Here is a 25960-nt window from a genome sequence, read left to right on the forward strand (position 1 = left end):
TTGTGACACTGCCGGGCTAAAGGGGTTGTGACACTGCCGGGCTAAAGGGGTTGTGACACTGCCGGGCTAAAGGGGTTGTGACACTGCCGGGCTAACGGGGTTGTGACACTGCCGGGCTAAAGGGGTTGTGACACTGCCGGGCTAAAGGGGTTGTGACACTGCCGGGCTAAAGGGGTTGTGACACTGCCGGGCTAAAGGGGTTGTGACACTGCCGGGCTAAAGGGGTTGTGACACTGCCGGGCTAAAGGGGTTGTGACACTGCCGGGCTAAAGGGGTTGTGACACTGCCGGGCTAAAGGGGTTGTGACACTGCCGGGCTAAAGGGGTTGTGACACTGCCGGGCTAAAGGGGTTGTGACACTGCCGGGCTGAAGATAATCTAGCAGAGCAAATTGAAGCAATGAATGTGAAGATCTCTGGAGGTACAGGGCCGGTTCTAGCTTTGTTAGAAATGTATTGTCATGTACTATATGATGTCTAATTTTCGTTTTTTTACATCAAGCATGGCATAACCCCTTTAAATCAGATTGACAGGCTAACTGTGCTAATTTTCCCTCTGACTTTTCAAAACCAGACTGAGTGGAGTACAAATAAAAAAAAAAAATCATAAAATATTTGCACACATGAATCCAAGCAGTTACAAAGCTCTTTTCTTTTTAGAAAAGCTGTGCTGGGATTGATAAACCCCCCCCAAAGGAAAAAAAAGCGCATCTAACAGAAAACGTAATTGTCATTTAGCACCTGTGGAAAAAAACTAAAAAATTCTGAGTGGGAATAGTGGTAAAGCTAGAAGCCATAAGTGTACATGTCAATTATGGACATAAAGCCAATTAGCAAATTACAAATGTAGAGAAATGTGGAAAGGATACATTTCAGGCACGGACTTCCTAGACACATTGCTTTCACACTGTAATTCAGTGAGTGTTTTACCAACAGATTTCCTGTAACAATAGCATCTACAAATGCTACACAAATTCCCAATTAACAGTAACATGGCACACTCAACAATCAAAGTGGAGCTTACTGTTCTAGGATCTGGTCATATTTCGCCAGAGCCTCTCTTTCGGCTGCAACTGCTCGATCTTTTTCAGAAACCGCATTGTCCTTTGCTTCCCTTAAATTCCTAGAATAAGGCAAAAAGTTCAAAAGAAATGAATAAAAATAATTATTATTATAGTTTGCTTGATGACATGGTTATAGGAAATTAATTATTATTATTGATAATACACAGAGTAATCTGTACAACTTTCAATTTGCTCTAGTAATGACTATATACCAGTGTAATATAGATACCGGTATATAGACTTTGTTTTAACTGCTTTCAATTTATGGATCAATGCAATGTGAAATTCATTTACATGTAAAATTAAAAATTACCTTTGCCATAAAACTTTTCAGTTGGGCATATACTTTAAAGGGTATTTCAGGAATTAAAGAGTTATTGCCTTTTTCCCAAGCGATTGGATGGGGAGGGGGCAACCTCTAGGACTTGATTTAGAACAGATTTAGCGCTTAGTTTTTTCCTGCACTGTTGTCCTAACTCACCCAGATGTGCAGGGATCTTCAAGAGAATGAGGACAGTTGCAGTTCCCTGCAAAGAGGGGTACCATCCATCCTGATGTGCAGGAAGAACAGAAGGGTGCAGTGCTACACTAGCACTGTGTGCCCATCATTTTGAGGTTGGTGGAAGCCCGAAAAGGTTAGAGCCCCACTAATCATAAAGTGATGACATATGCTCTTCCAGAAAGAGGTCCATTCCTGACCACCATGGTCTCTGATGGTCCCATTTTACTACAGTAGATTTATTATTTCTAATTATCATACATAAGGCCATTTATGATGGAGTCAGAAAAATAAAGGAGTCAGACGTTTGGCTTACCAACTCCATGGCTGGTTTTTTAATGAGTCACTGAAAATTTAAACATCGATTGAAATTGAAAAAATAAATTCCTAATTGGTCCTTGTAATGAAATTGACAAAAACCCTAAGAGTGCCCGGAAACGATGTTCGCCAGCAGTTGGATCGGCATGCACAATTCCTCTAGCTGTGGGGCTGCTCTTGTACATGCGTTTCACAGTAGCATGTACAGGTGCTGCCCAGCATGCAGATCCCACTGCTGAACCGCATTGTGTGCACGCACCCCAAGAGAAGGAGTTTGCATAACTACCATTTTCCTTCCACCAATACACTTTGGTAGTAAAATACACAATGCTCACAGATGCTTGTACACATACTTAGTGGTCGGTTGACCAAAGGCAAGTGCCTATAAATCCTGGTTGCAGTTGCTAGTTGAAGAGCAATTTTGGTGCAAAGTGAACCTCTAAGATACAAAATTCTGTCGAAACTCAGAGAACAGGAACAGCTCTAGGCCCAGTCTACTTGTATTATTTTCCACTTTTAAACTACTTAAGACTACTACTACTGTGTTCAATAACAGTATGTGATATCCTTTTATTTAACCAAGTCATAGATGGATTTGCTACCCGTCACTATTGCTTTACGTTAAGAAAATAAGCTTGAAAGGCAGACAGAAACTGAAGAGTTTCTATCTCCAGCTTATTATGAGATTATTAACCTGATAGACTGTTACTTGTGAATAGACAGAATTATCTAAAGCCTGTAATTAAGACCAGTCGTCTACTTCCTCGACATGTTGTGTGCTGCCCAGTCCTGTACTACCCATTGTCAAGTGCAGCTCATTGTGAATTCTATTAAACTGTTAGTGGCGCTGATGTAATACCACATTCGGACACATTAATAAAAAGACACACTGCAAATGTCAAAACTTCTCCCAACAAGTTATTGTGATGACCTAAACGGGACACACCCAGAGAGGATTCACAAGTGGTTATATCTTCCGGGATATTAAAAGTAGAAGCATTTTCACGAGTTAGTTTTGCATCTGCATTCTAGGTAAATGGGTTCTCCCAAACGAAAATACAAAAACAACGCTGATGCAAGAAAAAAAAAAAAAAAAAAGACAAAACACAAATCTGGCATGTGATATCAGCTACAGAAACTGTAATAAGCATTGAAAAGTTCTTCTAAGGTTTCTTCTAAAATGTAATGTCTGACCCTCCGGGTCAAGAAAAAAAATTTACCTCCTTTTCATCTTTTTGGCTGCAGATCCATAATTTCCCGGATCCCCTTCTGCCATGCAAGATGACTTCACCGTTTCTCAGACTGCCTGATGTATGTGTGCACTTGGTAGCCCAAGACACTTCCTGCTGCTCTTGGATTGGCCAGCACTGCTCACATGAACACAGCTGGCCAATCCAACAGCAGGGCTGGACAAGTAGGAAGTATATTGGGCTATAGTGTGCAATAGATAGTCTAAGATGCGGTGCGGCCATCTTGGATGGCAGAAAATTAGTAGATCTGCAACCAAAAGAATAAAAAGGAAGACACCATGTAACTGCTCTGTTCATTTCCCAGTTAATATGAATTTTTGTCTTCTACCACAGGGTCACTTTAAAGGGGTTGTTCCAGAATGAAAACTTACCACCTATCCATAGGAGAAGTCCCTGATAGATGAGTGGTAATGCCTATGCATGACTGCTGCTCTTTGGTGGGATCCCTGCATTCAAACAGTTAGTATCTATTCTGTAGGTAATAAGTTGTCATTCTGGGACAACCCTATTAAAGGTTTACCTCAAGCAGAACAAAGACATTTTGTTGGTTCCGCAATTTTCATTGTTAGGCCATGCTAGCTATATGTGCCTCATCCAGTGACCCTGCTGCCTCTATACCGCCAGGACCAACTTTACCCTCTTCTACTGTGTCCTTCTCCCATACCATGTAGATTGTAAGCCCTCACGGGCAGGGCCCTCTCTCCTTCTGTACCAGTTTGTAACTCGTCTTGTATGATTAGCGCAACTGTCTGTATTATGTATGTGCACCCCTTTTCATATGTACAGCGCTATGGAATGAATGGCGCTTTAATAATAAATGAGCCGAAGTTATTAGTTCGCAAAGTCTCGCGAGACTTCGGGTAATAACTTCATAAAAAAACATTTCTCGAACTCAGATTGCAAAACACAGGTACCGCACATGGCCGGCCCTATGACAGAAATGCCTATTCTTGTCTGCGACTACGGGCAAGAATGGGACATGCTCTAATTTTCTGTGCAGAGCCACGGAACTACTGATGCGGACAGCAAACGCAAAATTTCAGAACGGATGAGGACCCAGAACTACAGACGTGTGAATAGACGCCAACACTGATAAAATTGGCTTAGAGCAGAATAGAAATGCAAATTTATAAACTCTTTAAAATCCATTTTACAGTTTGATTCTCTGAATACCTAAGTGAATACTATAAGGCAAATTCTAAATGTGTTTTCTGGGAGGAAACAAAATTGGATCATAAGCAATGAGTCTAAAGTTTTATTCATATGTTATGGGTGTACAAGACATCAGACAGATGTCTGAGCAGAAACTCACTGATTTCTTTCATCTCTCTCCTGCAGCATCTGGTCTTGAGCAAGCAAAGCTCAAAACATATAAAGTACCATATTTTCCATTACATCCACCATGACGGCCCAAATGAAAGATGACCCTTGACCTCTGTAGGGGCAGGAATACACAGAGAGTTTAAATTGCCCCCACCCCTCCTCCCCCTACGGGGTGTTTTTCCTGCCCCTACGGGGTCAGCACGCAGAGTGAGTCCTCCCTGATGGGAGGTGAAAAACAACTAAGAATTTACCTAAATCCCCTGCTGCCTTCCCGCGGCAGGGGATAAGGCTAGGCAGCAGGGGCAACGTGGACGCTCGCCCCGGCTTATGCTAGGACCTGCTCTCCTTCTTCTATCACAGTCTTCCTTCCACACTTTTAGGGGCCGGCAGGCGGGAGGAGGCGGAACCACGGCGCATAGCAGGAGACGCTCCTGGATGACGTCAGACGACAGGAAGTACTTGAAAAGTGGCACTCATGCAGCTCTGGGCATAGCATCACCGCCACTATGTCAGCTCCTGAGGCTCCAGCTTCCCGTCAGGAGAGCTCTGACCCCTCTCCGGCTGCACCTACCACGAGTTCCCCTACAGGGAGTATGGTTCTCTTTATGATTTATACCTATCGTCTTAAATCCTTAGGGAGCAAGGGACACTAAAACTAAGTCAAGATCTCTAAAGTGCGCTACGTGAACCAGGAGACTGCCTGATAACTATAAAAAGAAACTGTGCAAAGGCTACATTTCTGACATCTTAAAAGAGAAGCAACCACCTATCTTTTCTGAAATGAAGTCTTTTATCCAAGAAGAGATTACGTCTTCCCTAGCCTCACTGACAACACCCAGTACGCTTATCCCGCCTGCTAAGAAACCAAGACTATCTATTCAATCCTCCTCTGATCCAGAAGAAATTGATGAGGATGATTAACGACAAGATCAGGGATATGATCCTGGATGAGTGGATAGAACCTGAAAAAAGGCTAGGGGTATCTAAAGAGTTCAGGAACAGATTACTGTTTTTGTCAGGCTGAATGTAAAATTTTTGATGATTCCCAAAATTGATATTCAGGTGGCGAACGTAGTTAAAAAGACGGCCTTAACTTTTGAAAATTCGTCACAGTTAAGCGATCCGATGGAACGCAAAGCAGATTGTTAAGAAAAGCCTGGGAGGCGGCTATGTTTGGGGTAAAAACCAACATTGCGGCCACATCCGTGGCGAGAGCAATGTATTTCTGGTTATCAGAGTTAGGCTACTTTCACACTGGCGTTTTGGCTTTCCGTTTCTGAGATCCGTTCAGGGCTCTCACAAGCGGTCCAAAACAGATCAGTTTTGCCCTAATGCATTCTGAATGGAGAAGGATCCGTTTAGAATGCATCAGTTTGCCTCCGTTCTGTCTCCATTCCGCTCTGGAGGCAGACACCAAAACAATGTTTTCACTGACACAATATAGCACAATAGAAAACGTATCCGTCCCCCATTGACCTTTAATGGTGTTCCAGATGGATCCGTTTTGGCTATTTTACAGATAATACAAACGGATCCGTTCTGAATGGATGCATGCGGTTGTATTATCTGAACGGAAGCGTTTGTGCAGATCCATAACGGATCCGCACCAAACGAGAGAATGTGAAAGTAGCCTTAAATGATCACTTAAAGCACAAAACACCCAGGGAGGATATCATAAATTCTATACCGCTATTAACCACCTCAGCCCCCAGTGCTTAAACACCCTGAAAGACCAGGCCACTTTTTACACTTCTGACCTACACTACTTTCACCGTTTATTTCTCGGTCATGCAACTTACCACCCAAATGAATTTTACCTCCTTTTCTTCTCACTAATAGAGCTTTCATTTGGTGGTATTTCATTGCTGCTGACATTTTTACTTTTTTTGTTATTAATCGAAATTTAACGATTTTTTTGCAAAAAAATGACATTTTTCACTTTCAGTTGTAAAATTTTGCAAAAAAAACGAGATCCATATAGAAATTTTGCTCTAAATTTATAGTTCTACATGTCTTTGATAAAAAAAAAATGTTTGGGTAAAAAAAAAATGGTTTGGGTAAAAGTTATAGCGTTTACAAACTATGGTACAAAAATGTGAATTTCCGCTTTTTGAAGAAGCTCTGACTTTCTGAGCACCTGTCATGTTTCCTGAGGTTCTACAATGGCCAGACAGTACAAACACCCCACAAATGACCCCATTTCGGAAAGTACACACCCTAAGGTATTCGCTGATGGGCATAGTGAGTTCATAGAACTTTTTATTTTTTGTCACAAGTTAGCGGAAAATGATGATTTTTTTTTTTTTTTCTTACAAAGTCTCATATTCCACTAACTTGTGACAAAAAATAAAAACTTCTATGAACTCACTATGCCCATCACGAAATACCTTGGGGTCTCTTCTTTCCAAAATGGGGTCACTTGTGGGGTAGTTATACTGCCCTGGCATTCTAGGGGCCCAAATGTGTGGTAAGGAGTTTGAAATCAAATTCTGTAAAAAATGACCTGTGAAATCCGAAAGGTGCTCTTTGGAATATGGGCCCCTTTGCCCACCTAGGCTGAAAAAAAGTGTCACACATCTGGTATCTCCGTAATCAGGAGAAGGTGGGGAATGTGTTTTGGGGTGTCTTTTTACATATACCCATGCTGGGTGAGATAAATATCTTGGTCAAATGCCAACTTTGTATAAAAAAATGGGAAAAGTTGTCTTTTGCCAAGATATTTTTCTCACCCAGCATGGGTATATGTAAAATGACACCCCAAAACACATTCCCCACCTTCTCCTGAGTACGGAGATACCAGATGTGTGACACTTTTTTGCAGCCTAGGTGGGCAAAGGGGCCCATATTCCAAAGAGCACCTTTCGGATTTCACAGGTCATTTTTTACAGAATTTGATTTCAAACTCCTTACCACACATTTGGGCCCCTAGAATGCCAGGGCAGTATAACTACCCCACAAGTGACCCCATTTTGGAAAGAAGACACCCCAAGGTATTCCGTGAGGGGCATGGCAAGTTCCTAGAATTTTTTATTTTTTGTCACAAGTTAGTGGAAAATGATGATTTTTTATTTTTATTTTTTTTCATACAAAGTCTCATATTCCACTAACTTGTGACAAAAAATAAAAACTTCCATGAACTCACTATGCCCATCAGCGAATACCTTGGGGTCTCTTCTTTCCAAAATGGGGTCACTTGTGGGGTAGTTATACTGCCCTGGCATTTTCCAGGGGCCCTAATGTGTGGTAAGTAGGTAAATGACCTGTGAAATCCTAAAGGTGCTCTTTGGAATGTGGGCCCCTTTGCCCACCTAGGCTGCAAAAAAGTGTCACACATCTGGTATCGCCGTATTCAGGAGAAGTTGGGGAATGTGTTTTGGGGTGTCATTTTACATATACCCTTGCTGGGTGAGAGAAATATCTTGGCAAAAGACAACTTTTCCCATTTTTTTATACAAAGTTGGCATTTGACCAAGATATTTCTCTCACCCAGCATGGGTATATGTAAAATGACACCCCAAAACACATTCCCCACCTTCTCCTGAGTACGGCGATACCAGATGTGTGACACTTTTTTGCAGCCTAGATGCGCAAAGGGGCCCAAATTCCTTTTAGGAGGGCATTTTTAGACATTTGGATACCAGACTTCTTCTCACGCTTTGGGGCCCCTAGAATGCCAGGGCAGTATAAATACCCCACATGTGACCCCATTTTGGAAAGAAGACACCCCAAGGTATTCAATGAGGGGCATGGCGAGTTCATAGAAATTTTTTTTTTTTGGCACAAGTTAGCGGAAATTGATATTTTTAATTTTTTTCTCACAAAGTCTCCCGTTCCGCTAACTTGGGACAAAAATTTCAATCTTTCATGGACTCAATATGCCCCTCACGGAATACCTGGGGGTGTCTTCTTTCCGAAATGGGGTCAGATGTGGGGTATTTATACTGCCCTGGCATTCTAGGGGCCCTAAAGCGTGAGAAGAAGTCTGGAATATAAATGTCTAAAAAATTTTACGCATTTGGTTTCCGTGAGGGGTATGGTGAGTTCATGTGAGATTTTATTTTTTGACACAAGTTAGTGGAATATGAGACTTTGTAAGAAAAAAATAAAAAAAATTCCGCTAACTTGGGCCAAAAAAATGTCTGAATGGAGCCTTACAGAGGGGTGATCAATGACAGGGGGGTGATCAATGACAGGGGGGTGATCAGGGAGTCTATATGGGGTGATAACCACAGTCATTGATCACGCCCGTGTAAGGCTTCATTCAGACGTCCGGATGCGTTTTGCGGATCCGATCCATCTATCAGTGGATCCGTAAAAATCATGCGGACGTCTGAATGGAGCTTTACAGGGGGGTAATCAATGACAGGGGGGTAATCAATGACAGGGGGGTGATCAGGGAGTCTATATGGGGTGATCACCACAGTCATTGATCACGCCCCTGTAAGGCTTCATTCAGACGTCCGTATGCGTTTTGCGGATCCGATCCATCTATCAGTGCATCCGTAAAAATCATGCGGACATCTGAATGGAGCTTTACAGGGGGGTAATCAATGACAGGGGGGTGATCAGGGAGTCTATATGGGGTGATCACCACAGTCATTGATCACGCCCCTGTAAGGCTTCATTCAGACGTCCGGATGCGTTTTGCGGATCCGATCCATCTATCAGTGGATCCGTAAAAATCATGCGGACGTCTGAATGGAGCTTTACAGGGGGGTAATCAATGAAAGGGGGGTAATCAATGACAGGGGGGTGATCAGGGAGTCTATATGGGGTGATCACCACAGTCATTGATCACGCCCCTGTAAGGCTTCATTCAGACGTCCGTATGCGTTTTGCGGATCCGATCCATCTATTAGTGCATCCGTAAAAATCATGCGGACATCTGAATGGAGCTTTACAGGGGGGTAATCAATGACAGGGGGGTAATCAATGACAGGGGGGTGATCAGGGAGTCTATATGGGGTGATCACCACAGTCATTGATCACGCCCCTGTAAGGCTTCATTCAGACGTCCGGATGCGTTTTGCGGATCCGATCCATCTATCAGTGCATCCGTAAAAATCATGCGGACATCTGAATGGAGCTTTACAGGGGGTTGATCAATGACAGGGGGGTGATCACCACAGTCATTGATCATGCCCCTGTAGGGCTTCATTCAGACGTCCGGATGCGTTTTGCGGATCGGATCCATCTATCAGTGCATCCGTAAAAATCATGCGGACGTCTGAATGGAGCTTTACAGGGGGGTAATCAATGACAGGGGGGTAATCAATGACAGGGGGGTGATCAGGGAGTCTATATGGGGTGATCACCACAGTCATTGATCACGCCCCTGTAAGGCTTCATTCAGACGTCCGGATGCGTTTTGCGGATCCGATCCATCTATCAGTGGATCCGTAAAAATCATGCGGACATCTGAATGGAGCTTTACAGGGGGGTGATCAATGACAGGGGGGTAATCAATGACAGGGGGGTGATCAGGGAGTCTATATGGGGTGATCAGGGGCTAATAAGGGGTTAATAAGTGACGGGGGGGGTGTAGTGTAGTGTAGTGGTGCTTGGTGCTACTTTACTGAGCTACCTGTGTCCTCTGGTGGTCGATCCAAACAAAGGGGACCACCAGAGGACCAGGTAGCAGGTATATTAGACGCTGTTATCAAAACAGCGTCTAATATACCTGTTAGGGGTTAAAAAAAACACATCTCCAGGCTGCCAGCGAACGATCGCCGCTGGCAGGCTGGAGATCAACTCTCTTACCTTCCGTTCCTGTGAGCGCACGCGCCTGTGTGCGCGCGTTCACAGGAAATCGCGAGATGACGCGTATTTGCGTGACTGTGCTCAGCGCTGCCACCTCCGGAACGCGATCCTGCGTTAGGCGGTCCGGAGGTGGTTAAAATCAGCAACAGCCTTCATGGCGGGTGCCTCGGCAGAGTCTGTACATTTTGCCGCTAAAGATGCAGCCCTTTCTAATGTGGCCAGAAGAGCTTTATGGATGAAAGCAGTTCTAAGGCCAAAACTGTGCTCCATTTTCATTTTGGGTGAGTTTGTTTTTCGCCCAGTGTTAAACAAGATACTGGAAAAAGCGGCCGACAAAAAGAAGGGATTTCTGGAGGAGAAAGAAACATAAAAAAAAAAAAAAAAAAAAGTGATCCTTTCGTCAGTTCCCTTCACAATCTAGACTCTACAGAGGTAAGGGTAAAACGGGCCGTTGGAGAAAACTTTTTATACCTCAAGGATAGTTGCAATAATAAATCACCATCACTGAAAGCAACTACCTAAAACTTAACTTTTATTATAGATACTTTAATATCAAAATGAATCCCAAAGGACTCATATATAAGAATACAACTGCAGAAGGAGCTAAGATAGCCTGGACAGGCAGCCAATAAATAGGGAATTTAATGAAGCAGCACGTCCATAGTGTCTGTCCCTAATTAAACCTAGAAAACTGTCCTCAGCCCAGAGATACACCTGGATGGTAGGCGCACTCTGTCTGCGTGCCTTGGCTAGCCTGTCCTTAGCAAGGTCCTATCTTCAATCTAATCCACGATACGTGATTGAATGTCCCATAAATTTGATACGTAATACTTGGTTCACAATCCCTTACTTGGTATGTAGTTCTGACGCGTTTCCCCTTATGGTAATTAAGGTTTGTCAGGGGACACTGGTATCCAACACTGATAGTTAGATATCAATTCAAGTATATTAACAAATACATAGAGAAAAGAAAAAAGAAAAGAAAAAGCTGGAGCGCCCCAAACTGGCACAGGTCTGTGGGAGAATGATGAACTGCGCAATGCATATAAGCGATCTATATATGAATAATATACAATAAAATACAGCGTCGACAGAGTAGATAACTCGATAATGACCACTGATATTGTACTTATCTGGTAAGTTCAGTCGACTTCGTTCACTCACAGACCGATGGTGCACAGTTGGAGGGGCTCCAGGGGGCAAAAATGGCAACGAAAATGGCCGTGCGTCTCACCTATGAGTCATGTTGAACGCACGTATGACGTGATCCTGGCAAAATGGCGAGACGCACATAGGGCGTCCGGGTGACGTGACATACTCGCATGCTGCATGGAAATGGCCGTGCGTTCCACTGATATAGACAGTGGGATGCACTATACAGCTCATACTCTGTGTGTGTGGCCAGGCAGATACAAGATGGCTATCAGCCCATATGTATGTACCCCATATTATGGCTTCCCCAAAAAGGAAAGGGGGAAATAATAGTACAATATGAGGGCAGCATGGGAGAAATTAGTGAGTGTGTCATAGACCGCCAGCTATTCTTGCCAGCACATAGATACAAAAGATATATAGATAGATGCTCAGATATAGAGCTGTCTTTTAAATAGTGACATGACACTTCTTGTGTCGATGACATTTTCTATCAATTATAGAGGATGAAGCATTGAACATACTAGAGATGGATAAGGTTTACAGCTTAGTAGTCAAAAAGCATGAGAATGTAAGTTTCTCATTAAGTCCCCTTGGTGACTGGGAGCGGAATCTATAAATCCATTCAGTCTCTTTTTGTAAAATTCTCCGGTCGGTCCCAGTCACCCTTTCTGGGGGAGGGTCTCACCAATTCCAGGGCTGAGAATTCCAGGGACCTCAGATCACCATCATGATGTTCCCACATTTGGTTCGCTATAGGGGTATCTTTCTTTTTCTTAATGTCGTTGACGTGTTCAAGAATACGTCGACGGAATTCCCTGAAGGTCTTTCCCACATAATCCTTAGGGCACGTACACTGACAGAGATATACTACCCCCTTACTTCTACAATTGATGAAGTCTCTGATATCATATCTTTTATTTGTGACTGAACAATTGTTGGTCTTGGTGCTTTTCAGATAACCGCAGGCAGAACATGACCCACAGCGAAATGTGCCGATCGGTTTTCTGTCTAGCCACGTCCCCTCAAGAGCTGGTCGTGAGTAATCGGTATGTACTAACCGGTCACGTAGACATCTACCCCGTCTAAAGGTGATACTTGGACGAGGAGGAAGTAGGTCAGCCACGCCTGAGTCCATTAGGAAAATAGGCCAGTATTTATCAATAATGGCCCTCACCTCCTGATTTTTCACATCAAAGGGTGAGATAATCCTAATGACTTCCTCCCCTTTTGCATTAGACTCCCTAGGTACTAGGAGGGAATTACGTTCGCATGATTCTGCATTTTGAAAAGCCCCCCTTAGAACATTCTGTGGGTAGCATCTCTTGCTAAAACGATCCTGAAGTTTTTTGGACTCATGATGGAAGCTTTCTGTATCTGAACAGTTCCTCCTCATCCTTAGGTACTGGCCACGGGGGATGCCCCTTTTTAGATTTGTAGGATGATGACTGTCCCAATGAAGCAAACTGTTCGTGGCGGTGGCCTTCCTGAAGGTGGTCGTGACCAGTCTATCTCTTTCTTTGGTGACCCTGACATCCAAAAAGGTTAGTGTATCTGGATGAAATTCAGAAGTAAAAGATAGGCCCAGTTAATTTATATTAAGTGCCTTCACAAATGATTCAAATTCCTCAGCGTCACCGTTCCATATTACAAAGACAGTCAATATAGCATGTCCAGAAGACAATCTTGTCACCCCACCAGGTTTGTACATCAGGAAAGACCACCTTATCCTCCCACCAGCCCAGGAGGAGATTTGCGTATGTAGGGGCACAGGGGCTCCCCATCGCAGTCCCCCTGAGTTGGTGGAAGAACCGCGAATCGAACAGAAAAAAATTAGGGGTAAGGACAAATTCAAGAAGGGTCACTACAAAATCATTATGGAACCTATAGCATACCGCTCTCGTTTTGAGAAACTCAGCAGCCACCATCCGTCCTTTTGAGTGAGGGATGGAGCTATACAGGGATTCAACATCTATGCTCGCAAGTGAGCATGATGTCTCTATGTTTATGGTCTCTATTTTCCGTAGAAAGTCCATAGTGTCCCTCGTATTGGAGCCGATGAAGCTACCCAAATGGCGGAAGAGGTAGAGGATTCATCCTTAATCCCCAGAATAAACAAGGCAACAAACAATGACGTCAGAGTGGGAGGAAAGTTGAAGAATTCTCTAAACCAGTGGAATCTGGTTACGTCAAATCATCATAGTCCAGGGATACAGAATAGAATTTTCTTCAACGCCTCCAAACAAGTTTTTAGTTACAACTCACAACAGGGGAAAAGAGGCAAGAATCTGGCAGGGAATTCAGGACTTAATCAGATCAGGAGTAGTCATAGAGGTACCAGACTCAAGTCTCTTTCTAGTCAAAAAACCCGACAACACCTTCTGCACAATAATAAATCTAAAGCAGGCATCCTCAAACTGCGGCTCTCCAGCTGTTGTAAAACTACAACTTCCACAATGCCTTGCTGTAAGCGGATACCTGTAGGCTGTTCGGGCAGGCTGGGAGTTGTAGTTTTGCAACAGCTGGAGGGCCGCAGTTTGAGGATGCCTGATCTAAAGCCTCTGAACAGATCTATAGCGTACAAGAGGTTCAAAATGGAGTCAATTGCCTCTACGATTCCGCTGATTCCAACAGGTGCCTTTATGGCGTCATTGGATCTAAAGGACGCCTACTATCACATAACAATTCATCAGGCCTCCCAGAAATATCTAAGGTTTGCGGTAAGAGACCCCAGGGGACTCCTCCACCATTTTCAGTACGTAGCTCTTTTCCTTTCGGTATCTCATCGGCCCCAAGAACATTCACCAAGTTGGTGGTGGAGATGATCGCCTTTCTACGCAGGAAGGGAAACAATATCATCCCTTACCTAGACGATTTCCTAATAATAATAAATAAAAAATTGGCAGCTCAAAAGAAGAAACTTCCCGGACCACAAAAGAGTTTATAAGTACCCTTTTAGGTTTGGGATGTGTGATTAATCTAAAAAAATCCATTTTCATCCCATCTACAAAAATAAGGTTCCTAGGCATAGAGTTAGATTCTGTATCCCAGAAGACCCATCTATCCCAAGACAAAGTAATAACACTCAGACAAAATAAGTCGCTTTCAGAAAACTCACAGGTGTTTCATTCAGAGGGCAAGGAGCCTGTTAGGGAACTTAACCTCATGTATAAATTCAGTTCCATGGAGTCAGGCCCACACAAGAACGATGCAGACATGGATCTTAAAAAAAATAATGGGATAAAAAACAGTCATCCTTAGACAGGATAATACAGGTACCACTAGTGGTCAAAATAGACCTAGACTGGTGGAAGGAAGAGGAAAATCTGTTCCAAGGTACAGAATAGCTCAGGATTCCAGAAGCTCAGATCATAACCGACACCAGCGCTTCAGGTTGGGGTGCAAAGGTAGGCAGCCAGTTTTTTCAGGGAGACTGGCCAAGGTCCAACTGTTCTGTTCACTAAATCCAAGAGACAGATCATGGGCTGTAGATGCCCTGTCAATAAGATGGGAGTGGGACCTAGTCTATGAATTTACACCTTTTCCGCTGATTCCTTGCTTATTACAGAAATTACAGAAGGAAACAGCAACAGTAATATTAGTAGCTCCCCACTGGCCAAAGAGAAGCTAAGCTGGTTCTCAATCTGAGACAGTTGGTGTTGGAAGAGCCTTGGAAAATACCCTTCCGGGAGAACATGCTCTCTCAGGGTCCACTAAACCACCCAAATCCACAGATCTACAGTCTGGATCCTGAGAGTGAATCAATCAGAAGACAAGGTCTTTCAGACAGAGTAATCCTTACTCTTAAGGCAAGCAGGAAAAGAGTCTCATCGGCCATTTATCTTAGAGTCTGGTAGAGATTCTGCAGTTGGCTGGGAGAAGAACATCCGGACACCTCTTCTCCGCCCGTTAATAAAATACTAGATTTTCTGCAGAACGGACTAGAATTGGGCTTGAGGCCTAGTACCCTTAAAGTCCTAATATCGGCCATAAGCACCTTTTATGATCCAATCTTGCAGAACACAGATGGATAAGGAGATTCATTAGGGCTGCTTCTAGATTAGGACCAACCTTAAGATCAAGGATTCCTCAGTGGGACCTAAATACAGTTTTAGAAGGGCTGAATAGACCCCCCTTTTTCCCTTTATCTGAAATCTCTATTAAACACCTGTCCTTCAAGACTGCTTTCCTAGTAGCCATCACTTCGGCCAGATTAAGTGAAATTCATGCTCTTTCCTGTAGAGAGCCATATCTTAGGGGTTTTGAGGATCGTATTGTGCTAAGACTAGATCCAGGATTCCTCCCCAAAGTGGTATTAAATTTCCCCCGAGAACAGGAGATTGTGTTACCATCTGTTACCAGCTACCCAGAGAAGGAGTTCGAAGAGAAGATGCAACTCCTCGATGTTAGGAACACCATACTACAGTATTTAGATGCAGCCAGGGATTTCAGGAAAGACGACAACCTCTTAATCCAGTTTGGAGGCCAAAATAAAGGAAGGAAACTTTCCAAGACATCGATAGCTAGATGGATCAGATCCACTATAGAATGCTGCTACTCCCTTCAGAACAAACCTTGTCCGGAGGGTATAAAGGATCATTCCACCAGGGCTACAGCCTCTTCTTGGCCAGAAAGAGCTAGTGTTTCATTGGACCAGATTTGCAAAACTCCTACCTGGTCCAGTCTCAACACATTTGTAAAACACTATCGCCTTAATCTTTCCGCCTCCGCAGATTTAACTTTTGGACAAAAAGTTCTGCAGGTAGTTTCCCACCCTATTTGAATATTTGTTAGTTCTCATTGTGGCAGTCATGGTGGATGGAATGGAAAGCAGATATGTTAAATTGGTATAGGTCTCTATGCCATCTATTTGGGTATGAAGTAATACTCAAAGGGGGACACACACACAATTGCTCACCTACCTTGGGGGAGGAGGGGTGGGGGCAATTTAAACGCTCTGTGTATTCCTGCCCATACAGAGGTCAAGGGTCATCTTCCATTGTGACAGTCATCGTGGATTCAAGGAAACGGAATTACCGGTAAGTCTAATTACGGCTTTTCGCTTTTTAAGATGCACCTGGTAAGACGCACCTAGGTTTTAGAGGAGGAAACTCAGAAAAAAAGTATTTTTCATCAGACCTCAGAACAACCCCCCAATCTTCATCAGACACCCATATCAGAACCCCATATCTGAACTCAGATCAGAGCCGCATGTCAGACCCCAGTTCAGAACGTCATGTCAGACCCCAGTTCAGAACGTCATGTCAGACCCCAGTTCAGAACGTCATGTCAGACCCCAGTTCAGAACGTCATGTCAGACCCCAGTTCAGAACGTCATGTCAGACCCCAGTTCAGAACGTCATGTCAGACCCCAGTTCAGAACGTCATGTCAGACCCCAGTTCAGAACGTCATGTCAGACCCCAGTTCAGAACGTCATGTCAGACCCCAGTTCAGAACGTCATGTCAGACCCCAGTTCAGAACGTCATGTCAGACCCCAGTTCAGAACGTCATGTCAGACCCCAGTTCAGAACGTCATGTCAGACCCCAGTTCAGAACGTCATGTCAGACCCCAGTTCAGAACGTCATGTCAGACCCCAGTTCAGAACGTCATGTCAGACCCCAGTTCAGAACGTCATGTCAGACCCCAGTTCAGAACGTCATGTCAGACCCCAGTTCAGAACGTCATGTCAGACCCCAGTTCAGAACGTCATGTCAGACCCCAGTTCAGAACGTCATGTCAGACCCCAGTTCAGAACGTCATGTCAGACCCCAGTTCAGAACGTCATGTCAGACCCCAGTTCAGAACGTCATGTCAGACCCCAGTTCAGAACGTCATGTCAGACCCCAGTTCAGAACGTCATGTCAGACCCCAGTTCAGAACGTCATGTCAGACCCCAGTTCAGAACCTCATGTCAGACCCCAGTTCAGAACCTCATGTCAGACCCCAGTTCAGAACCTCATGTCAGACCCCAGTTCAGAACCCCAGTTCAGAACCTCATGTCAGACCCCAGTTCAGAACCTCATGTCAGACCCCAGTTCAGAACCTCATGTCAGACCCCAGTTCAGAACCTCATGTCAGACCCCAGTTCAGAACCTCATGTCAGACCCCAGTTCAGAACCTCATGTCAGACCCCAGTTCAGAACCTCATGTCAGACCTCAGTTCAGAACCTCATGTCAGACCTCAGTTCAGAACCTCATGTCAGACCTCAGTTCAGAACCTCATGTCAGACCTCAGTTCAGAACCTCATGTCAGACCCCAGTTCAGAACCTCATGTCAGACCTGCATGTCAGACCTCCATCAGAGTTGAAATAAATAAGTTAACTTACCTCTCCTGCTCCGACACTACTCTGCAGATTTGGCAGTCTCTTCTGCACTCACCGCCCCTGGTCTTCTCCTCGCTTGCACTGCACTGTGACCTGACTGTGTACAATGTCAGGTCATAGTGTGTGCAGTACGTCCTGATGCTGCACACAGTCAGCGCACAGTGCAGTGTGGAGCCCGGAGGAAGACCAGGGAGCAGTGAGTACAGGCAGCTACACTCCCCACTCCCCACTCCCCGTGCCTCCTGCCTACTAGTGAGTGCTTCCATAATGAAAGCGCTCAATAGCATTTGGGGGGAAAAAGTGCGTCTTATAAAGTGGAAAATACGGTATATTACAAAAATCTGTATGTGCAGGTTTTCCTGCTATTTACAAAAAAATCATTTTAATGGAACACTTCAGCCAGATAGGGTTACTATTTTAAACTCAATCTTCATAGACAACATTGTTTTATTTTTTTATTTTGGCTGTTTCATTTTAGCAGTACTACACTAAAATAAAAAAAATTATATTGTCCTTCTGTATGATAAGATCTCCTATAGACAGGTAATCCTTTGTCACTTTATTCCTGCTGTGAAGGGAAGGTACTACGGTATCTGCAGGGCCATAATCAATTTTATTGTATTTTTAGAACAGGGATGCCAGTAAGACAGTCCTCTTGTGATAGGCCTAGATAGATGTCCACAGAAGAGCATTGCATTTATTAGTGTAAGGCTACTTTCACACTAGTAACTTCCGTTACTGATAATACAACCATCTGCATCCGTTATGAATGGATCCGGTTGTATTATCTTTAACATACCCAAGACGGCTCCGTCAAGAACTACATTGAAAGTCAATGGGGACGGATCCGTTCTCTATTGTGTCAGAGAAAACTGATCCGTCCCCATTGACTTGCATTGTGGGTCATTACGGATCCATCTTGTTCCACATCCCAGGACGGAAAGCAAACGGCAGCATGCTGCGGTTTGCTCTCTGGTATGAGAATGGAACGGAATGCATTTTGGAGCATTCTGTTCTGTTCAGTTAAGTTTTGTCCCCATTGACAATGAATTGGGACAAAACGGAAGCGTTTTTTTCCCGGTATTAAGACCCTATGACAGATCTCAATACCGGAAAATATTAACGCTAGTGTGAAAGTAGCCTAATGGGTAATGCTCTAATTAAGTCACTACATGCAGGCTCTCTCTGGTCACAGTGATGGTCTGACTGAAAAGTTAGAGGACCTTTCACCGATTATTACACTATGAACTAACTATACAGACATGTAGAGCGGCGCCCGGGGATCTCACTGCACTTACTATTATCCCTGGGCTCCGCTCCGTTCTCCTGCTATGCCCTCCGGTATCTCCGCTCACTAAGTTATGGTAGGCGGAGATTTCAGTCACTAAGTTATGGTAGGCGGAATCTGCCCTTGTTCTGCTCTAGCGCTGGCCAATCGCAGCGCAGAGCTCATAGCCTGGGAGGTTATTTTCTCCCAGGCTGTGAGCTCTGCAATGCGATTGGCCAGCGCTACAGAAGAACAAGGGCAGACTCCGCCAACCATAACTTAGTGAGTGGAGATACCGGAGGGCATAGCAGGAGAACGGAGCGGCGCCCGGGGATAATAGTAAGTGCAGTGAGATCCCCGGGCGCCGCTCTACATGTCTGTATAGTTAGTTCATAGTGTAATAATCGGTGAAAGGTCCTCTTTAAATAAGACTGCCTGCTGTGCTAAAAATCCAAAGAGGGAGTTAAAACGGTGGACAGGAAGTAGAATACATGGAGACGTGACTTCAAAAAATGACTTCCAGAAAGTCATCTATGTGTTTTTTTGTAAAAAAGAAAACATATAGAATATATTCACAGCTTATTCCTCTTTCTCAAAATTATGGCAACATTGTGATAAGATTGCAAAATCTGAATAAACCGTAAAAAAAGCAATCTGAATACTAATAGCAGCACTATAGGTAACCTAATAGTCCAAAGTACCAATAATGTAATGTTTTAAAGAGTTAAAAGTAGCTGCTCTTGGCTAGTCTATCCAAGAGCGTGGGGGGGGGGGACGACGACGACGACTGTTGTCTCAGACTACAGCTGGTGGCCATTTTACAGAAATGAAGAGGGAACTGGGAATCTGAGGAAAAGCACCACAAAAATTACAAAGTACAAAGAGAGGTAAAAAGGCACCAGGTATTTTAACTATGCATTATGCTTTCACTGTAAATTTTTTGTTGAAATCCGAAGGATTGCATTAAGGTATTTATTAACGTATTCACCCATTACTTGCACCTCGTTACAGTTTATAAACCGTTACCTGTTTTCTCGCTCGTACATCTCCTTTGATGCTCCACGTAATTGTTCAATTTCTTGATTTGTCTTCAGTCTAATTTGTTCCAATTCATCGCGTAGTTTATTTTCATATTCTGTTTTATAATGGTCTCTGCAAATAAGTGATTTAAGGAATTTATAGGATATGTATGGGGGGCTCATAACAAGAGTAGATTTGCTTTTCTGGCCCAAAGATGTTCCAAATTTATTAAGAGGCGTGCACACTATAAGACGTCACTGCATCCCCACAGGCTTACAGTTAGTGACAGGGTCTCTTTAACTAAACTTATGACCCAAAGTTATAGTAGCAAAAGAAATTAAGGGGGGGTTATCTGGCAATCCTCTGGATAGGTCATCAAAATCAGATCGGCGGGGGTCCTAGGTGTCATTTGGAAGATGTTAGAAGAGTCTGGCACTCCATGAGCGCAGCAGCCTCTTCCTAGGCCATGTGACATCACCGTACATCGGTCACATGGCCTAGTTGCAGCTCAGCCCTTTTGAAGGGAATGGGACTGAGCTGCAATACCAAGCACAGCCACTATACAATGTGTGGTGCTATACTTAGAAAGCTGCCAGGAACCAGCTGCACTCCCCAGAGCTCCAGTGAGCATGGCTGATCGTGGGGGTGTCGGGACTTGGACCCCTGCCGATGTGATGATAACCTTTCCTGAAGATAGGTTATCATTATCTGTACTCAGATATCCCCTTTGAAGGGAGTTTGGCAGTACTTTTGATGCTGTAAAACTGCTGGCAGCACTAGGTAGGATACTTTCATTTATAATTTTATTACCAGCATTAACGTGCAAGTGCCCTGAAGCTGGTCCCTAATGCTGAAGTGCTCTCAACAACCCTTCCTCTAAACCCCTGAGTGACGGTTATAGAGGTCTCCTGGTTGGACGCTACAGTCATCACTCAGGATTTAAGGGGAAACGTTGTGGAGCACTGACTGCAGAGAGCATTAGGGACGGTCTTCTGGGCACTTTCAAACTTCTCATTCACAGTGATGCTGATAATAAAACCATACACAAAAGTATGTTTAAAACACTTTGTAGGTCTCTTATCCAGAGCAGACTTCCTTTAAGAGAATTACTGAGTAAAGATCCCTCTGTACTTGTATGGATGAAAGAGCAACTTTACTTTTAGACTGAAAGGGAACCTGTCATGTTGAACATGGTATTGGCAGTGTAGGAAACATGTTATAGAGCAGAAGCTGAGAAGACCGATACATAGTTTCCTGGGAAAAGATTCATTTGGATTTTTTTCGTTTAAATTTCTGCAAAGTCCAGGAGGCGGTCCTATCAGTGATTGACAGATCTCTCTGTATACACAGTCATGGAGGGAAGGCTGTCAATCAGTGATAGGACCACCTGCTCAACTTCAAAGCCGAGAATGAGCAGGAATTTAAATGAATAAAATACAAGTTTTACTCAATCTTTTCCCACTGAACTGTATATCAATCTTTTCAGCTTCCTTTGTTCTATAACATGATGCTGGCAGGTTACATTGCATTTTTAAGATGACAGGCTCCCTTTAAAGGACCATAATTAAGAGTTATAAAGAACAAAAGGAAGGGGACTATCGGGGTGAATGACAAATACATTAAGCATCTGAAATTCTGAAGTACTAACCTAGAAGCAACATATTTCTCATACAGTTCTTCTCTTGCTTTTTTGGCATCTTCCAGCTGGCTTTGAAGTCTCTCCAAGCGGTCCTCTTCATGGGCACAGCGGACATTCAGTTCCATGTTCTGTCGGTTCAGAAATTCTTTATCTTTTTGCAGCAGGGATACAGATTGTCGCAATGTGCTGACCTGTACAATGGACACAAAAGAGAGAGAGAATAGATCTGCATCTCTGTGCAGTCACATAACTGACGTCAGGTTCCTACTATTGAAAGCCTGTAGGAAAACAATTATAGTTCATCTTGTTTCATGCAAAAAGATTGCCTAGAAGTCAGCCATAATATGAATGATATGGTTTATCATCCAACCAATGGTAAAATGAATATTAGAATTTTTTCTAGCTGCATCTACAGATCTTTGATTGTGCACTGTCATAAATGTTTGTAGCTATATTGACCCAAAGTACAGGGAGTGCAGAATTATTAGGCAAGTTGTATTTTTGAGGATTAATTTTATTATTGAACAACAACCATGTTCTCAATGAACCCAAAAAACTCATTAATATCAAAGCTGAATATTTTTGGAAGTAGTTTTTAGTTTTAGCTATTTTAGGGGGATATCTGTGTGTGCAGGTGACTATTACTGTGCATAATTATTAGGCAACTTAACAAAAAACAAATATATACCCATTTCAATTATTTATTTTTACCAGTGAAACCAATATAACATCTCAACATTCACAAATATACATTTCTGACATTCAAAAACAAAACAAAAACAAATCAGCGACCAATATAGCCACCTTTCTTTGCAAGGACACTCAAAAGCCTGCCATCCATGGATTCTGTCAGTGTTTTGATCTGTTCACCATCAACATTGCGTGCAGCAGCAACCACAGCCTCCCAGACACTGTTCAGAGAGGTGTACTGTTTTCCCTCCTTGTAAATCTCACATTTGATGATGGACCACAGGTTCTCAATGGGGGTCAGATCAGGTGAACAAGGATGCCATGTCATTAGATTTTCTTCTTTTATACCCTTTCTTGCCAGCCACGCTGTGGAGTACTTGGACGCGTGTGATGGAGCATTGTCCTGCATGAAAATCATGTTTTTCTTGAAGGATGCAGACTTCTTCCTGTACCACTGCTTGAAGAAGGTGTCTTCCAGAAACTGGCAGTAGGACTGGGAGTTGAGCTTGACTCCATCCTCAACCCGAAAAGGCCCCACAAGCTCATCTTTGATGATACCAGCCCAAACTAGTACTCCACCTCCACCTTGCTGGCGTCTGAGTCGGACTGGAGCTCTCTGCCCTTTACCAATCCAGCCACGGGCCCATCCATCTGGCCCATCAAGACTCACTCTCATTTCATCAGTCCATAAAACCTTAGAAAAATCAGTCTTGAGATATTTCTTGGCCCAGTCTTGACGTTTCAGCTTGTGTGTCTTGTTCAGTGGTGGTCGTCTTTCAGCCTTTCTTACCTTGGCCATGTCTCTGAGTATTGCACACCTTGTGCTTTTGGGCACTCCAGTGATGTTGCAGCTCTGAAATATGGCCCAACTGGTGGCAAGTGGCATCTTGGCAGCTGCACGCTTGACTTTTCTCAGTTCATGGGCAGTTATTTTGCGCCTTGGTTTTTCCACACGCTTCTTGCGACCCTGTTGACTATTTTGAATGAAACGCTTGATTGTTCGATGATCACGCTTCAGAAGCTTTGCAATTTTAAGAGTGCTGCATCCCTCTGCAAGATATCTCACTATTTTTGACTTTTCTGAGCCTGTCAAGTCCTTCTTTTGACCCATTTTGCCAAAGGAAAGGAAGTTGCCTAATAATTATGCACACCTAATATAGGGTGTTGATGTCATTAGACCACACCCCTTCTCATTACAGAGATGCACATCACCTAATATGCTTAATTTGTAGTAGGCTTTCGAGCCTATACAGCTTGGAGTAAGACAACATGCATAAAGAGGATGGTGTGGTCAAAATACTCATTTGCCTAATAATTCTGATGCCAGGTTGAAATCTCGTGTCTGTGTCCATAATTAGGCCCATCTAAATGCAAAAATAGTATAAATTCATATTGCCCAATATAAATGCACAAAAACAATCAATGATAAGAATACTTATTGTTCATATATAAAAATGAGAATAATAAATAAAATAAAAATAGTCAATTACAGTCTCCAATTGAACTAGTTTACATTCATAATAGGTGTATGTATGCAGAACAGCCATACAGATATGAACGTCAGCCCTTAGGGTCTACAAACCCAGTGAAATAAAAATAAGTGTGGATTTTCAGGTACGGTGCAGACTTTGAAATGTGGATTTGCTATTGATTTCCAAGCACCAATTTTATCCAACAATAGATCAGTAGAAAATGCACATATGTACTATGATGCAAAATAGCGAATAATATCATCAGGTGGAACTATCAGGTTAATACAATAACAACAAATGACATGTTAAAGAATATTCAGCAAAATATAAAGTCTACATATACATTTGTAAAAAATATTACAATAGTAGTGTCACGAACCAGCGGGTGTCTAAGTGAACCCCTCGTACTTTACAGTACCCCTGATGGTGGGGATAGACTTTCCCGAGGGGAAAACCAGGTCGCTACCTCTTCAGGAGGATAGGCACACAAGGCAGCTGGTTCAGGCGAACCAGGAGGTACCTGAGAAAGGTACCAGGGGTACAAGCGTTGTCAGCAGGCTGAGTTGTAACCAGGAGCAACAGTGTAGGACCGAAGGATGAGGCAGAGGCAAAGTCAGATAGGCAATCGGTCAGGGCAGGCGGCACAGGTACCGGTCAGGCAATCCGGGTCAGCAACAGGAGAGTCAAGGCAAGCAGGCAGGGATCAAACAGGTAGCAGAGTCCAGGAACACAGGTGGATATCAGGAACCTTAGCAGGACTCAAGGACCTTGACACTGAGGCATCTGGGAAGGGGGCTGAGCCACTTATATATGTGCAGGAGGACTAGGATTGGTTGGCGAGGTCACATGATCCAACCCATAAAAACACAGGAAGTGACGCGCGCCGGCCCTTAAAGAAATGCTGCAAGAAACAAGCATGCTATGGCCAGGGCTAAAAGGAAACACTGGCAGCAGATCACCACTGAACACGGCGCCCGGGACCGCGGCGGTAAGCAGGGGAACAGAGGGGCATAGCCGCCGTTACAGTACCGCCCCCCCCCCCCCCCTTACGCCCACTCTTCTTGAGTCCACGATGAAGATCCTTTTTTTATCAATTTCGGAGCATGAAATGTTCTCTTCTGGTTCCCAAGACCTCTCCTCAGGACCAAAGCCCTTCCAGTTTACAAGATAGTAGGACTTCTTGCCACGCTTCTTAAAGTCCAGAATGTCTTTGACCTCAAATATCTCGTCAGAATCTTCAGATACCGGAGTTGGAGCCGTCCAAAAACAATTAAGAACTATAGGTTTTAGTAAGGACACGTGGAAGGCATTAGAAATATACAGAGAGAGAGGCAAACATAACTTATATGTCACTTCGTTGATCCTCCTCAATACTTCAAAGGGGCCAAGGAACCTAGGATCAAACTTGAAACTGGGAACCCTTAAGCAGATGTTTTTAGAGGAGAGCCATACCTTATCGCCAGATGAGAACTGAGGCGGTTTTCTTCTTCTCTTGTCTGTATTAGTTTTCATGCGAGTCAACGCTTTGTTGATGCAGTCCTTGGTGTCACGCCAAATCTTCAAAAAATCCCTAAAAGAGGAATCCGCAGCTAGTACCCCAGAAGATGTAGGAACAGGGAGAGGAGTTCGAGGGTGTTGTCCATTAATGACAAAGAATGGAGACAATCCAGTAGACTCATTAGAGTGGTTGTTATAGAAGAATTCAGCCCAAGGCAGCAATTGTACTAAGTTGTCGTGTTGGGCTGAAACAAAATGCCGGAGATAGTTCTCTAATATTTGATTGATCTGCTCTACTTGCTCGGTGGTCTGGGGATGATAACCGGAAGAGAAGTCCTGCTCCATTTCGAGCAGCCGGCAAAGAGCTCTCCAAAGCTTAGAGGTATACTGGACTCCACGATCGGAAACAATATGCCAAGGTAGACCATGCAAGCGGAATATGTGTCTCACGAACAGTTTAGCAAGTTCAGCAGTCGAAGGCAGTCCAGCCAAAGGAACGAAGTACGCTATCTTGGAGAACCGGTCCACGACCACCCAGATAGCTGTACATCCCGCAGAAGATGGCAGGTCTGTAACCAAGTCCATGGCAATGTGTTGCCATGGGGCATCAAGAACAGGAAGAGGTAACGACAGCCCGGGTGGTTTGGTCCTGGAGACTTTATTCTGAGCACAGACGGTGCAGGC

The 25960-nt window shown here is 43.8% G+C and overlaps 1 protein-coding gene across 1 annotated transcript in view; it reads right to left on the bottom strand.

Annotated features, from left to right (window-relative positions):
• The window catches only part of PIBF1 (progesterone immunomodulatory binding factor 1), a 264396-nt gene that overhangs the window by 192401 nt on the left and 46035 nt on the right, over positions 1-25960 (bottom strand). The window contains 3 exon segments of the mRNA XM_040425363.1: positions 1023-1121; positions 19985-20110; positions 21627-21808. Coding sequence (XP_040281297.1) covers positions 1023-1121; positions 19985-20110; positions 21627-21808 — 407 coding nt within the window.

The sequence above is a fragment of the Bufo bufo genome, chromosome 3, assembly GCF_905171765.1.
Source record: "Bufo bufo chromosome 3, aBufBuf1.1, whole genome shotgun sequence".
Lineage (NCBI taxonomy): Eukaryota > Metazoa > Chordata > Amphibia > Anura > Bufonidae > Bufo > Bufo bufo.